General features: G+C 30.6%; 3 protein-coding genes and 1 long non-coding RNA gene across 6 annotated transcripts; 2 read left to right on the top strand and 2 right to left on the bottom strand.

Annotated features, from left to right (window-relative positions):
* Positions 1–49: 49 nt before the first annotated feature.
* LOC128390908 (indian hedgehog B protein-like) lies at positions 50–5,788 on the bottom strand. Its single transcript, XM_053350690.1, has 3 exons — positions 4,888–5,788; positions 4,512–4,773; positions 50–1,326 (listed from the first exon to the last, which is right to left on the bottom strand). The coding sequence occupies exons 1-3, from the start codon at positions 5,206–5,208 to the stop codon at positions 224–226; spliced, it is 1,686 nt and encodes a 561-aa protein (XP_053206665.1). The 5' UTR covers positions 5,209–5,788; the 3' UTR covers positions 50–223.
* LOC128390913 (uncharacterized) lies at positions 1,318–5,144 on the top strand. Of its 2 annotated transcripts, XR_008325721.1 has the most exons (4): positions 1,318–1,559; positions 1,694–1,925; positions 1,996–2,194; positions 5,007–5,144. It is a non-coding gene; the product is annotated as an uncharacterized LOC128390913 (long non-coding RNA). The 2 variants fall into 2 exon arrangements; XR_008325720.1 differs by lacking the exon at positions 5,007–5,144 and having other exon boundaries at positions 1,996–4,596.
* A 1,068-nt stretch (positions 5,789–6,856) lies between the features above and the next one.
* LOC128390910 (eukaryotic translation initiation factor 3 subunit K-like) lies at positions 6,857–8,585 on the top strand. Its single transcript, XM_053350692.1, has 5 exons — positions 6,857–7,063; positions 7,243–7,462; positions 7,548–7,622; positions 7,721–7,787; positions 7,867–8,585. Exons 1-5 carry the CDS (start codon positions 7,002–7,004, stop codon positions 8,097–8,099), a joined length of 657 nt encoding a protein of 218 aa, XP_053206667.1. The 5' UTR covers positions 6,857–7,001; the 3' UTR covers positions 8,100–8,585.
* Positions 8,586–8,720: 135 nt separating this feature from the next.
* On the bottom strand, positions 8,721–13,376 carry LOC128390907 (uncharacterized). 2 transcript variants are annotated; one of them, XM_053350689.1, is made up of 5 exons: positions 13,107–13,376; positions 9,696–12,496; positions 9,463–9,631; positions 9,292–9,395; positions 8,721–9,214 (listed from the first exon to the last, which is right to left on the bottom strand). In XM_053350689.1, the coding sequence occupies exons 2-5, from the start codon at positions 11,998–12,000 to the stop codon at positions 8,793–8,795; spliced, it is 3,000 nt and encodes a 999-aa protein (XP_053206664.1). In that variant the 5' UTR covers positions 12,001–12,496; positions 13,107–13,376; the 3' UTR covers positions 8,721–8,792. The 2 variants fall into 2 exon arrangements, with proteins under 2 accessions (XP_053206664.1, XP_053206662.1); XM_053350687.1 differs by having other exon boundaries at positions 9,696–13,376.
* Between the last annotated feature and the right edge of the window lie 968 nt (positions 13,377–14,344).

The following is a 14,344-nucleotide window of genomic DNA, read 5'->3' as shown; positions in this document are numbered from 1 at the left end:
AGAAAAAAAAAGAAACGATAAATTGAATGAATATATTAATTTTCAGGGGGAAAAAGTATTGATTTGTTTTTCTTTTTTGTTTTAAAAATAATATTAATACAAAATACAAATTATGATCAATACAAATTAATTGATCAAATTAATTAATTTTAATTTACAAAAAAAAAGAGACAGAGATAATCGTTATGTTGAAGATTAATTTTGTTTGTGTTCTCGTTAATTCCTAAGAGTACATATAATCACTACTAATTACATATTTGGCAATTGAATAAAGTAATTTAGGATACCAATGTATTCCATAATTTAAATTACAATTAGATTTAGATTGTGATTTAATTTTCTTTTTATATCTAATGCTATTATTATCATTAATATCATTTACTTTATAAGATAATTGTTGATTATCTTGATTGATCTCTAATTTTGGTTGTGATAAAATAATAGATGACTTTGATGACTTTTTTGATGGAAATGATGAAGATGAAGATGAAGATGATAAAATGGATGTTGTTGTTGATGATGATGATGATGATGATGGTAAACGAAGTGTTAACCATTTTCTAATATAATTTAAAGATTCTATTAAATTGTAGTAAAGTCTTACAGGTAGAAATGAAAGATGAGCCAACGATTGATCGTTTACGACTGCATAACATGAGGCAACAATTTGATTAACAATTAAATTACCATTACGAGTTAAAGGTGCATAAGCACCTTTTCTTAAGCTTTGGGTTACCTTAACCACTTTCTCAGGTTTCAAATAGTAATCATCTAGATTTAATTGTTGATGGTAATCACTTTCACTTAATTGTTGTTGATTTTCTTTTTCTTTTTCATTCTTTACAGGTATTGTGGAGACAAACATTCCTGGTTCAATGTAACGTGCAAAGATTGCTGTCCATTGTCCACTAGGATCGGTTGACGAAGATGCTGTCCAGGTTGATGGAGATGGAATCGGTGGTATTGTTGAGTTGTAAGATGATGGAGATAAAGATGAAGATGAAGATGAGGTAGTGTTGATTTGATTACTAGAAGTTCTTGTTACACTTGATGATACAATTGGATCATAAGTAAATATAAGATGTGATTGGGTTAATGTAATCACTTTACCAGTTTCAGTTGTTAGGTGAACATAAATCCTTTCAACACTTGGATCACGATCAAGGAATAATAAAATCTCACTGAAAACAATATCTCCATCAGAATTGACTGTTAATATCTGTTGACCAACATCAATTGTCGATAAAGCAACTGGACCATTGGGAGTGTAGACCAAGGAATCACCAGTGAAACAACCTTCAGGACGCGATGAGGCCGCTGCTTTATCTGTATCGAACAACGAATCGATTTCAAGAAAAGAAAAAGAAAATTCAATTATTCAACAAGAAAACAGAAACCAACTAATTAATAATTATCTCTAATTAACATTTATCAGTTCATTGAGCTGGAAATTATTAGCTATCATCATGATCATAATCATAATTAACCACAAAAACTTTAAATCACAACCCTCATTTAACATTATTGTTTAAAAGTTGCAAACAAAAAAAACTGGATCGGTAAGATAATATCCTTAATTGTAAACAATTAATTTTAACCAAATCGTTTAATCAACTCAACCCTGTTTTGGTTTCTACCCCTTTTCTCACCATTAACAATTAAATTATCTAATTATCATTTCTCATTTACACAGATCTGTTAATACCTGTTGATAATATTACCACCAAGGTATTGGAATCAACAAGTTTTCAAAAGGTCAATACTTAACTACTCCCCAAAGGTATACAACTTTTTACCTCTCGGTGTGGTCAGTCCTCTTAAGCCACCCAACTAAACAACCACCACATAAAAAAGGGAACCTTTTATTATCACAAAATTGACCATAACAATTATTGATTAAAAACTATTGATGATCAAATGACCAGGTAAGTAAAAACTGTTTACCTGTCAACCACAAGATTCAACAACTTTCCCTCCCTCTCGTCTATCAAAAAGGTATCATTATCAATATGGGGATTAAACGGACATCGAGATAATCAATATCATTGTTATTATTATTATTATGTGAGAGCAACAAAGCGAAAGCTAAACCAACTCAAAGAAGAAGAAAAAGAAGAAAAAATTATCTCAATTCTTTGAAAGAATAAAAATAAAAAGAATGTAAAAATTATCATCATGATGACCACGAGAAAAGGTAAGACATGAAAGGAGCAAAGATAAAGGTAAAGGAAAAGAAACACTTCGCCACCAACAACAAATACAGCGCTCAGGTAAAAGTGACTTACGTTGAGCCCTGTATTTATTTTGTATTATTAGCTTCTCGGTATATACTCTTGTTGTTGTTGTCATGGTCAAGCAGGTAAGAAAGGAAAGGTAAAAAGGGAGAGGAAGAGAGAGAGAGATAAGTAAAACATGGCCGACTGGGTGAAAATTTTATTTTCTTTTCAGGTTCGCAAATTGCACAGCTAACGATTATCTGTGTTAAGCTTCATCTTCATCCTTATTCATATTATAGCCTGTATACTTATTACTCTCTCTCTCTCTCTCTCTCTCTCTCTTGCTCTTTCTTTTTTTCTGTCTCTCTTTCTTTGACTAACTAACAACATCAATAACAAAGATGCTGCTTAGTGGGTGAAGAAGAGGAAAATTTGAAAGGAGAGAAAGAGAAAAAGAAAGAGAGGATATGAAAGAGAGGCCACCCTGTAAATACCTCACCTATGACCCCCGTTGAGTAAAGAGTATCTCTTTCATTTCTCTCTTTCTTTTCATCATCATCATCTTCGCCCTAAGTCTCCTATTGAGACCCAACAAAGATGATAACTTTTCTCTTTCTTTCTCCTATCTTGTAATCCCATCACGACCATTAGTGAGTGATACCCTGTACTTACACTAGCTGCTCTCTTTTTACCTTTCTTCATCTCTCTCTCTCTCTCTCTCTCTCTCTCTCTCTCTATCATCTTCTTTCAATATCTTTTTTTCACCTTGTGTGGTTTTCTTCAAGTGGGCTGCTCTCTTTTCTTCCTTCCTTCCTCTCCCTCTCTGACTCCTCTTTCTCTCTCATCGGCATCATCATCACCATCACCATTATCATCATCATCTTTCTCTCTCCTATTTAACTTTTACGTTGTTGCTCAAAACTTGTTTCTTAACTTTTTCTGTTTCTTGTTTTTTTTTCTGTAACTCGGTTTTCTCAAGTAATTGTCAATAATAATAAAAAAAGTGGGCTCTCTCTCTCTCTCTCTCTCTACCTTTACCTTTACCTTCACCTTATTTTAGAGGGAGAGAACAGAAAGAAAGAGAGAAAATGTTTTCTCTTTCTCTCTTCCATCCTCATCATCTTCATTCTCATCTCCTTCATCCTAATATATTTTTACAGTCACCAAACAAAATCTCAACATTTTTTTGGTTCATTTTTCTTGGAGACAAATAAAAGGTCCACTTCACATTGATTATCATTATTACCTGAATGTAAATCAATGAATTGTATATAACTTAGTTGTTTTTTATTATTATTATTGTTGATTGTTGTTATTTGGTACTTTTATTTACCATTCAGCTTTAATTGTTTGTTGATTATTACTATTATCATCATAATAATCATCATTATACTTGGACCTTTCGCTTTCGCTTTCGATCATGATGATGAGATGAGAAATTGAAGATATTTTTACCTTTTTTTTTCTTACTCTATGAGAAATCTAATGGATATTTAATTTATTATTAAGCTTTTGGTAAATGTTTCCCTTGATTGTGATTATGATTAACAAACAATCAACAAGAAGAAGAAGAAAAAAATGATATTATCGGTAAAGTGTAATTTGAAGATGTTGTTTGTTGATTTTGTTTAATTTAATTTAATGTACTTTTCTTGTTGATTGTTGATTGTTGTACCTTTGCAAATTAAAAAAAAAGGTAAAAAGTTAATCAATGTGAGAACAGGAAACTAATAACAATCAATGATATAACTTATTATTATGATTTAGTATTTGATTAACTAGTATCAGATTATATTTATCAATATTAGCATATAGAATTTAAGAAAAAAAACTTTTTCTTAATTGTTATCAAGTTTTCTCTCTCTCTCTCTCTCTCTCTCTCTTTTCCTATTCTCTCATTGGTAATATTTGATTTCCAGACAAAGAATCAATATAATCAATCAATCAATCTTATTAATGATGATACTAAATTACAACAATCATATAATAATAGAAACAATTTGAAAAAGAAATGAACATTTTTCCAAAAAAAAAGTGACATTCGCTTTGTCTTTGTACTGGTCAAGCCAAAAGAAAATGTTTTTATGGTCAGAAAATAACAACATTGATTGTACCATTCGGGTACAATAAACGATAACGATGATTAACGTTAATGATTTAAGGTGATTAAAGGGATTTATGAGTTTTCTTTTTTTTCCCAACTTCGAAAAACAAAGTTACCAGACACTCAAATTAGAAATGTGATAATGATGATTAATGTTAGATTATGATAATGATTAAGGTTGTTAATCTTACCTGATTTAACCGAAACATGAACATGATGCCTCGATTCATAAAGAACCCAATCAAATCCAGCGATTACTGCTAAACGCGCTAATACACCGTATTTGGAATTATCCTTGTCACTAGTTGTTATATCAGCGGCACGACCTTCGTAATGAAGTGAATCATAATTGAATTGATTAGCATCATCCCAGGCTTCAATTACTCGTAATTTAATTCCAGGCCATTGATTACGAACCAAAGCGGCCAATGTATCTAATTTTTCCTTGAGACGCTGAATCAACAATCAGAGAGAGAGAGAGAGATAGAGAGAGATGAACAATTTAAATGTTTATAGAGAAAATTGAATTTCGATCAATTTTTTGTTGATAATAAATAAAATTCTTACCAAGGTCATTATCCTATCGACACCGGTACCTTCTTCGTCTTTGAAGACGATATCGGGATTGTAATTAGGAACTAATTTTCGAAACCTTGGATCTTTAATGTTTATTTTTCCTTCGCCAGGTCCCGAAGCGGACAGGGTGTTTTCGGATACATTGGGAATATGTTGTTCCAATACAAGGGGAGTTGTTTTTCGAGGTAAACGACGACGTCCACCTGATCGACCTGGTCCACAGGCCATTGCTGGAGGCATTGTTAATCCATTAATAATCAACAATATTACACAAAAACATTTGACACAAATTATTAAATTGAATTGAGTCATTTCCCATGGTCCTTCACCATCATTCACAAATCACAATTAAGGAAATAAGTTAACGGCGGGAGGAGGAGGAAGAGGATTAAAGAGATTAAGACAATTGGGACAATTTCCAATATAAGTTTCTAATCAATAATCCATTAAGATATAATCAAATAATCAAATAATAATAATATTATTAGATAAACAGTTAAGAGAGATAATCAGAATCCTTTTTGTATTGAGATAATGTTGACAAAATAAACGAAACATATGAAGAGAGGAAAACAAAAAAAAAGTGTTGGTCAGTTAAAAGGTGAATGATGAGACTGGTCAGTTTTTAGGAAGGAGAGAGAGAGAGACACTTTTTTTTTCTTGCAAAAAAAGACAGAAAAAAGAAAGAGGAAAGTAAAAACTATGATGATGTGTGTGTATGTCTTGTTGTTGTTGTAAGTGATTAGAATTGTGATTAACAATAACACAACAATAATCACAACAATCACTCACAACAATATAATACAACTACAGTCCAATACAAGATATTAACTTTCAACATAGTAAACATTAGTTGATTGGTTAGTTTGACCATTTGTAGGTGGTAACAGGTAATATGATAACAAGTTACCATTGGTTTATTTTAATCACATTGAGGCGGGTTTTCAACCTTCAAACTAACACATAATAATATTAATGCTGGATAATGATGGTGATGGTGATGATGATGATGATAATGATAATAATAACATTTTACAGGTATTTGTTGTACCATTACCTGTGTGTTGATGTTGGGGAGATGCGAGGGGTGGCTGGGGGTGGGTTTGGACTCTGAGAGAGAGAGAGAGGGTGAGGTGCTGGTAAGGTAAGATTCCTTTTCTCTCTTTCTTCCTCTCATCATTATCATCATTTCTCTCTCTCTCTCTGTGCTCCATTCTCTTATCATCCTTATCTTCATCTTCATCTCTCCTCTGATCCTTTTTCTTCACCCATTCAATTGTTTATTACTATTATAAGTTAAGCTGGAAAGTAATGATAATACAAATCTGCTGCTTCTTTACCTGGCGAAACCTTTACCTGTAATTTTACCTTAACAATGTTTCTTATTATTAGCATTATTTAGTTAGAATTAACCTTTTCTTTTCTTTTTTCTCTTTTTCTCTTTTATTCTTATTATTATCCTAATTTGATTCCAATTTTTCAATTACCTCTGCTCACTAACTCCAATTAACACTTGAAAGGGAATCAACAAATTGCTTCATTCCAATCAATAGATTCTTAGAATATGTAAATTATTTTAAATTGTTTAATTTTCTTCTTAAATTTTATCAACCATTTTGATTTTAATTCTTCTTACTATTTAGTTTATTAAATTGTTTACACTTTTAGTTAATTCTTTCACTTTACCAATTTATTATTAATTGAATTAACTTTTTCCCCCTTGGAGTTAAATTTAATTATCAAACTTTTTTCCTTTCGATTTTTTATCCTTCCAATTAAATGATTACCTCTTCTTACTGGTCTCTATTTTATTCCAAATTTAAGTTATTAACTTTATTCTTAATTTTCCATTAAATCGCTTAATTGTTTAGCTAATTCTCTCTTTTAATTAAATTAATTTCTCTTTTTCTTTACTCTCTCATTTTCGAGCCGTAATTCGGAGACGGTCCCTTTTCTCATTTTCTCTCAGCCGGTTGACCAACACGTTTCATTCACTTATTAGAATTTGTAAATTGTTTGATTGTTATTTAATTGTTTCCAATTATCTTATTCTTTTTTTGTCATAATTTTGTCAATTAGTGTTTAATCAATTGTCAAAGAGTAAAATGGAAATGCAAAGTGATGAGATGAAAGAGATTATCTCTGACATGTTAAAGGGTATTAACAGGTAGGTAATCTTATGGTTTTTTCTTCCTGTTGTGTTACCTTTTTGAGAGTTTTAATAATTGTTTGTGTTAGTGATTAGTTGATTTTATTCCTTTGTCTTTTAATTGGTTTTCTATTCTTTCTTATTTTCGGATTTCCTTTCATCTTTTACCTTTGCTTTTTCTCCCTTTCTACCTTCAGGTACAACCCAAACAATATTGCCCAATTGGAGGAGTATGTTGATGCTCAGATAAAAGATAATTTCTATGATTTGGAAGCAAATCTTGCCATTCTTAAATTGTACCAGTTTAATCCATTATCATTTAAGGCCAATATTTGTGAAGATATTCTCATTAAGGCTTTAACCAACATGCCACATACTGATTTTGTCCTTTGCAAGTGTTTAATTGATCCATCTAATGTAAGATCTATCTAATTCATATTTTCATGTTCTTTTTGTTTGTAACAATATGTTTTCTTTTTTCTCATTTTCTCTTTTTCTATAGTTGGAATTAGATACAATCAAAAATCTTTGTGGAGTTCATCATACATTGGAAACTTGCGCCTTCATCGATTTCTGGGTTAGTAAATCAATTCTCGATGAAAAAAAAGATTCTTTTTAATCTCAAAATTTTTTTCCACTCAAAATCTAATATTTATGAAAAATTTTCCATCTTAGAGTTTCGTTGACAAGAATCCAAATTTGTTCAGTCATGTCACTGGATTTACGGATACAGTTCGTAAATGTAAGTTTACCTACAAAATAATCGATCATCTTTCTGATTCAATTATTAACTCTGATCAATTTCTCTCTCTCTCTTTCAGATATTTGCTACGTTATCAGTATCACCTATCAAAACATTGATAAACCAACTCTCAAGAAACTGTTAAATGTAAATGATGCTCAACTTGAACCATGGATGAAACAAAGTGAATGGAAAGAAGTCAAACCAGGAGTAATTTTCATCACTAATCAAGAAGCAAATATTAAGACCAAGAACATAACCGAAACAATTGACTTCGAATCTGTTGCTCCCGTTCTAGCTTCATATCGATAATTTATTGCTCTCTATCAGATATTGGGATTTAAAAGTGTCACTTATCACAATCAACCTTTTGATATCTCTAAAAATTTCAAGACAATTTAGTTACTTCACATTTCGTCATTCAACTAATTCCACGAAAAAAGCAACAAAAACAACAACAACAAATCTGAAATCACTGAATTAACATACTGGGTAATTAAGAATCAATTGATTGTTAAATTATCTAATGTTAATCTAATATTAACATCTCAAAATTCAATTAAGACGTCTGCTAACTACTACCATTAACTAATTACATCTCTTTCTCCTCAACAATTAAGTCCATTGAACTATCTCTTTGCTGTTTTGATTTGATTATCATCTGATTATTTGAGAAATGTGAACAAAAGGGTTTTTGTAATTATCTCATTTAACAATCAATTTCTTAATTATCTGCAAAACTTAAATACATTTTGTTTCCCAAGAAGAAGTTAAAAATATTGAAGGTTAACAATTTAATTACATTTTTTTTGGTATCATTGTTAATTGATTCAGTCAAATCAGATTAGTCAACATTTTAATTAACTTTTGTTTATTGTGCAAAAAAAAAAGGTTAATTGATTTCACTTTTAACAATCAACCTTTTCCAATCAATTGAAAGATAAACTTGTCTAGAGATTTTTATTTCTTAAAGAGAGAAACAATTAGTTAATTGTTGTTAATTTTTCATCTTTTTTTCGTATAGTAGATTGAAGCAATTACACCACAAACAAAGGCTCCAATGAAAAAGAAAGCATTTAAGGTTATGGCCATTGAATAATTATCCACAATTAACTGATTGCGATTATCAGTTAATCTTTGCTTAACATAAACTGAACATTGATTAACTGATGATTCTATTCCTTGATTGTTAATTGTTGAACTTGGTTTGTAAGTTGATAATCTGCAAGTTGTTAGATAATCATGTTGATCATTTGGTCCAAAATTTTCGCAAAATTCAAATGATTTACAATCATTTGGTGATCGATTACAATTAGAAGCACATCTTTCCATTGATACATCGGTAATCTCATTAATCACTTGAATTAAATCATTTTTATCATCAAATTTAACTCCAGGTAAATGTTGATAATCTCGAGATAATCTTTCTAATAACGAGAAACAATTTAAATCATTTCTATTAATTATCATTCAAATTAGTACCAAAATCAAACAATTAACTTACTTGCATAATGATCACATTTTGATTTACTAAAGTCCCAAATATTACCGTTAATTAGTTGATTAATTGAAACATGATAAGAGTGTAGGACACAAATTGATTTATCACTAGAAAGAGAAATAGTTAATTGTTGACAATTAGCATCGTTATTATCATATGAAATTATTACGTTACCTTGATTCCTGTTGATTTTTATTATCACAATAATCAAATGATTGACAATTTGAATCTAATTGTAAACAACGATCAGCACAATTAACGGAATCAATATTTTCAATGGTTTCCAATGAATCGATCACCAAACTTGTACCAGGAAATTTATTGTAAAAGGACAAATATGATTCTGAATAATTAGAGAGCAATTAATAATTAGTAAAGTTTAACACTAAATGGTAACAATGACTTACTTTCAAAAAGATTACAATTATCAGCGAAACTTGTTAATTGTTTAAGTGAATTAGTGATTAACTTACTCGTCGATGAGGATAAGATACATTCGGATAAAGTTGATGAACAAAATGATAAACTGTAACAATTAACATCGTTTTCACATAATAAAAGACACTCTTGATAACTAATATCATTAATTGTCGTTAATCCAGTTGATAGTCGCCGATTTTTACCAATTAGATTATAATTGTTGACCTTTTTTAAATCACTCTCAAGATCATTATACTTGGTGGCCAAAGAGCCAACATCTTCGGGACCATTAACAATGAATAAATCATCAGCTGATAAATTTAATTCTGGAATAACAATTAACCCATCGTCACATTTTCGTTTCAATTGATGTAAAATAGTTCGTGAACTGGACAATTGATTAGATGACCAGTCGAACCTTTTATTGTCTTGATTGTAAAGGTCATTCTGATTGAAAATGCTCTTACGAAATAATGAACAATTAAGATTCGATGAAAGTTCTGATAATGATGGACTCGAAGGTGAGAAAATTAAACAACGTGTATCTTTACAATACGAGAATTCAAGACAATTAACATCATCGGTGCACAATTGACCGCAATCATCTAGATTGTCTTGACCAATCACCACACTTGGATTGCTAATTGTATACGAATCTTGGCCAAGATAATTAAACCTGATCGATGGTCTTTCCAACAATTTACAGGTCACATAAACTTCCGTTCCGTCAATGGTTACCAATATTTCGGGTAATCTTATTTTGGGAATAAATGATTCCAACAATTTACTAATTGCTCTCCTGATTGTTGACACACTTGAAATCGGAATATCATCAAGATCGGATAAAATCAATTGGAACCAAGTGTAACGTCCAGTCTCAGAGTAGCAATTACTTACATCAAACTGACCATCAATTGGATCCTCATTTAAATCCTCTGAATGGTTAATTGTTGTCATCTCAATTAGTGAGGGAATCGGTTGATGGGAAACTATTTTATCAACGTTAATTGGTCGGATTATTATTTTACTCGGGATTGATTGTTGTTGTTGATTAATTGATTGAACTGGAAAATAGTAATTAGCAATTGCGTCAATTGTTGTTGGTGAATCGTAGAGGAAAAAGTTTCTAATTGATTGTTCATAAATGTCCATTGTTTGACCATTGGAATTGATAATTTCTCCCATGTAATTAACTTTAATTTCCGATTCTAAGATTATCTTAGTTAGTAAATTAAACTCTACTTTATTGTGGTAAGGCCAAGTTGTTATGTGATTGTGATTTAATGTCGGGTCAATTTCAATTGGGTCAATCTCGTCAATTGTACACTGACCAGTTGTTTGATTGATTAAATATCGTCCAAAGTGTTGACCATTTTGAATAATTTTACTAATTTTTGATTCATCATTTATTTCAAATGAAAAAGTTTCCTGATATTTAGTTATCTTTATACTGGTCAGTTCAGTTTTATCCGATGATCCAAATGAAATGACCGCTTCCATTTGTAAAGAAAATGAGTCAATATTTTTATTCCAGGGGAAAGTTTTGTCCATTGACTGACCATTCGGTTGACATCCAAATCCAACGGGATAAACAAACGCCTCGAGGTCAATTAAAGGTTCAAACTCGATAAAATTATAAACAATCAAAGGTTCTAATTCATCTGATTGATAAATTGAAACTCGAAACGGTTCAAATGATTTAGAATCGAACCAAAATTCAATAAACTGACCACTAGTCGAGTCCAAACAGTAAAACCAATGGTCAGTTGAATGACCATCAATCATTTCACTTCCAATGAATTTACTTTCATTTTCAATACTTTCAATGAAATCAAATAGTAATGAAGGTCCAAGCATTTGATTATAATCGTTAATCATTAGATTAGTTAAATTTTCTGATTTAAACCATTGATTGATTGTCGCTTGACCAGTTTCATGGTCAAGAGTTTGGGTTACACAATTTTCATTGGTAATTGTAAATATTTCCTTTGTCTTTTGATAATAATTAACTTTCACAACATTTGCATCTTTAATTGCTGTTGAATAATAACAATTAAACCAACCTGATTGTTCAATTAAATTGTAATACTCATCAATCTCAATGGAAACATAATCAGAATTAATTATTTCCACTCGCAATCGGTAAGATGATTTACCATTAATAAGAGATTTTATATTTGGAATAATTTTACTTTGATTACCTTTATCTGGACAATCACAATTAACTTGATGCAAAAAATGAAAACAAATTGTTAAAACAATTAAAATAAATTCACTTTTAATAGTTAACATTTTGTTGGCACAAGAAAATAACAATTAACCAACTTGATCAATAATTTGAATCTTATATTTACATTTTACTTTTACTCAAATCAAATTAGTTTAATCATTGAAAAGACAGTCTACTAAATCCACCCACCGCAATCAATTATGATCTTTAATAAATTCTAGTAGCAATTAACTACCTTCAATTGATTAAATTGATTTCGTATCAACTATTAAGTTAACATTGTTTTCACCAATTTATCAACTGATTAGATCTTCATTGTATTCAAATTATTAATTATTACATGTAATCTAAATTGTTCATTGGTTTTCTATTACAAATGAGTCACTGATTGTTTCAAATTAAGAAGTAATTACGTTAATTGCGAAAAAAATTCCTAAGATAAGAAATTGTATTTGGCGCGTTAATTTTTTCTCTTCAATTTGTAAATGTGATTTCTTCACCTTTCACTTTGGGAGCAGCCTATTCGACCAGAAATCTCTGGTCTTATAGTCCCCGAGCCTTTTTTTTTTTTTTGGTTTGTTATGGTTTTATCCTGTTTTCATTTTCTTTCCATGTGATAGTTATAAGTGACACATAAAGTGAAACAAACGCCACTCAAAAACGCCACTCAAAAACGACAATCAAAAACGCTCTTAAAAAACGAAAATTCAAAAACTTGAAAATCACTTTCTTTCTCTATCTCTTTCTCTTTTGTTTCATCTCTTCTTCTCTTTTCTCTCTCTTTCTCTCTTCTCTATATCATGAATTTTAATGAATTTTCTTATTTTTCTCTACAATCTTAGCATCTGAATGATTCAATTTAATTTGGTATCTCATTGGTTTAAATCGGTCAATTGATCCTCTTACATGAAACCCAAACAAATACCAACTTGGACGCCATGATGATAACGATGAAGTAGCTCTATGGAGAATACAGTTGGACCATATCCTAATTGACAAGAAACTTATAACAATTATTGAACATGTACTGATAATTGAAGAAACTGAAAAAATGAAACTTTTTAAAGGTTATCCTGTAAATGAGGTGGTATAATGACCTCATGGTGGGTGTGAAACCAAGCACACTCAGTTGTTATACAACTCCTGTAACCTGGATACACAATAAAACCTAAATAACCAGAGAGAAAAGTTTAATCAGTTTTCAACTCTAATTAGTGTATTATTATTTAATTAAAGAAAAGTGATCAATTAATTAGCAAAAAAGAAATACTAGTGAACAAATTAACAATCGTTTCAAAGAAATTCAGTTTTCTTTTTCATGTGAAAATATCTCATGTGGTATCAATGCTTCTGGATTTCGATCTTAAAATTTGCCTTTAACTGAATTAACATTGGACTCAATTCATTAAGACTTGATCCCATTTCTGGCTATTTAGGCTTAACCGAGATTCTTACTGAGAATTTTTTTCAAGTGAAGTTAAAAGTGATCAATTGTCAATAGTTTCAGAAAATTGTGTTTCTTTTCTCATTTTAAACGCCTCGTATGGTATCAAATCTTAAGAATTTGGAACTTGAAATTTACCTTTAGCTGAATTAACATTACAAAAGTGGTAAAGGTCTTCAGTTTACCAGTAAATTGACAAAATCAGTTTTCACTACCATTGTCAACTCTCAATAGTAATGATAATTTTGTCAACACCTTAAACATTTCATCAATATCATCAAGTTATCGAGAATCGACAGGAAACAGTATGAGCTTTAATTGGAGTGGTCAACCCCCTGAAAAGAAAGGGAAAAAGTAATGAAAATTATTTTTTTGGCTTTCCACCCTCCCCAGATGAACAATTGATCCGCGAGGCAACCTCGGAGGCCATAGCTAATCAATTAAAGAATGAATTGCATTATAGAAGCAAAACTCTCGCAACTTTGGAAGCTGAGAAAAAAAATTAATCTCTGATTTGGAGAAAATAATGATTCGTCCGTCTGAAGAAATGAAGAAGATCTCTAAGTATCAGTCTTCGGTTGTTCACCAGCAGCAACTCATGGATGAAAAGGTTTCGAAAAGTTGTTTCAAATTAAAATTAAACTGGAAGCTTTTGCGATTATTACTTCAGCGTGTTGTCGATTCCCAAAAAACTCTGGTATCTCAGTTTATGGATCAAATCAGTGATCTCTCAAGTCTCAAGGAAATTATGGATGAAGATATAAAAGAGAGGAATTAACTTCCTTTATTGGCTGGAGAAATTTCAATGGAAGAAAACGATATTGGCGAATCGGCAAGTGAGAGCTGTTTTAAAAAGAATTTATTAACTGAACTTTATGATTGCCTTTCAAGGAAAGTGGTAGAGATTCAGAAAAGTATTGTGGCTGAGGAGATAAAAATTAAAGAGAGAATACAAAATCCAG

This window comes from Panonychus citri, unplaced genomic scaffold (assembly GCF_014898815.1).
Source record: "Panonychus citri isolate SS breed McGregor unplaced genomic scaffold, ASM1489881v1 Contig00130, whole genome shotgun sequence".
In the NCBI taxonomy this organism is placed as follows: Eukaryota; Metazoa; Arthropoda; class Arachnida; order Trombidiformes; family Tetranychidae; genus Panonychus; species Panonychus citri.
This window is presented reverse-complemented; position numbering and strand designations above follow the sequence as displayed.

What these genes read in the sequence shown, in the direction of transcription:
- LOC128390908 (XM_053350690.1), bottom strand. Translation starts at nt 5,208, where the DNA reads ATGACTCAATTCAATTTAATAATTTGTGTCAAATGTTTTTGTGTAATA. An exon ending in TCGATAGGATAATGACCTTG is followed by an intron (nt 4,774 to 4,887) that starts GTAAGAATTTTA and finishes TTGTTGATTCAG; the next exon opens with CGTCTCAAGGAAAAATTAGA. An exon ending in TCATGTTTCGGTTAAATCAG is followed by an intron (nt 1,327 to 4,511) that starts GTAAGATTAACA and finishes TGTTCGATACAG; the next exon opens with ATAAAGCAGCGGCCTCATCG.
- LOC128390910 (XM_053350692.1), top strand. Translation starts at nt 7,002, where the DNA reads ATGGAAATGCAAAGTGATGAGATGAAAGAGATTATCTCTGACATGTTA. An exon ending in ATGTTAAAGGGTATTAACAG is followed by an intron (nt 7,064 to 7,242) that starts GTAGGTAATCTT and finishes TTCTACCTTCAG; the next exon opens with GTACAACCCAAACAATATTG. An exon ending in TACGGATACAGTTCGTAAAT is followed by an intron (nt 7,788 to 7,866) that starts GTAAGTTTACCT and finishes TCTCTCTTTCAG; the next exon opens with ATATTTGCTACGTTATCAGT.
- LOC128390907 (XM_053350687.1), bottom strand. Translation starts at nt 12,000, where the DNA reads ATGTTAACTATTAAAAGTGAATTTATTTTAATTGTTTTAACAATTTGT. An exon ending in TAATTGTAATCTTTTTGAAA is followed by an intron (nt 9,632 to 9,695) that starts GTAAGTCATTGT and finishes CTAATTATTCAG; the next exon opens with AATCATATTTGTCCTTTTAC. An exon ending in AAAATGTGATCATTATGCAA is followed by an intron (nt 9,215 to 9,291) that starts GTAAGTTAATTG and finishes TCTCGTTATTAG; the next exon opens with AAAGATTATCTCGAGATTAT.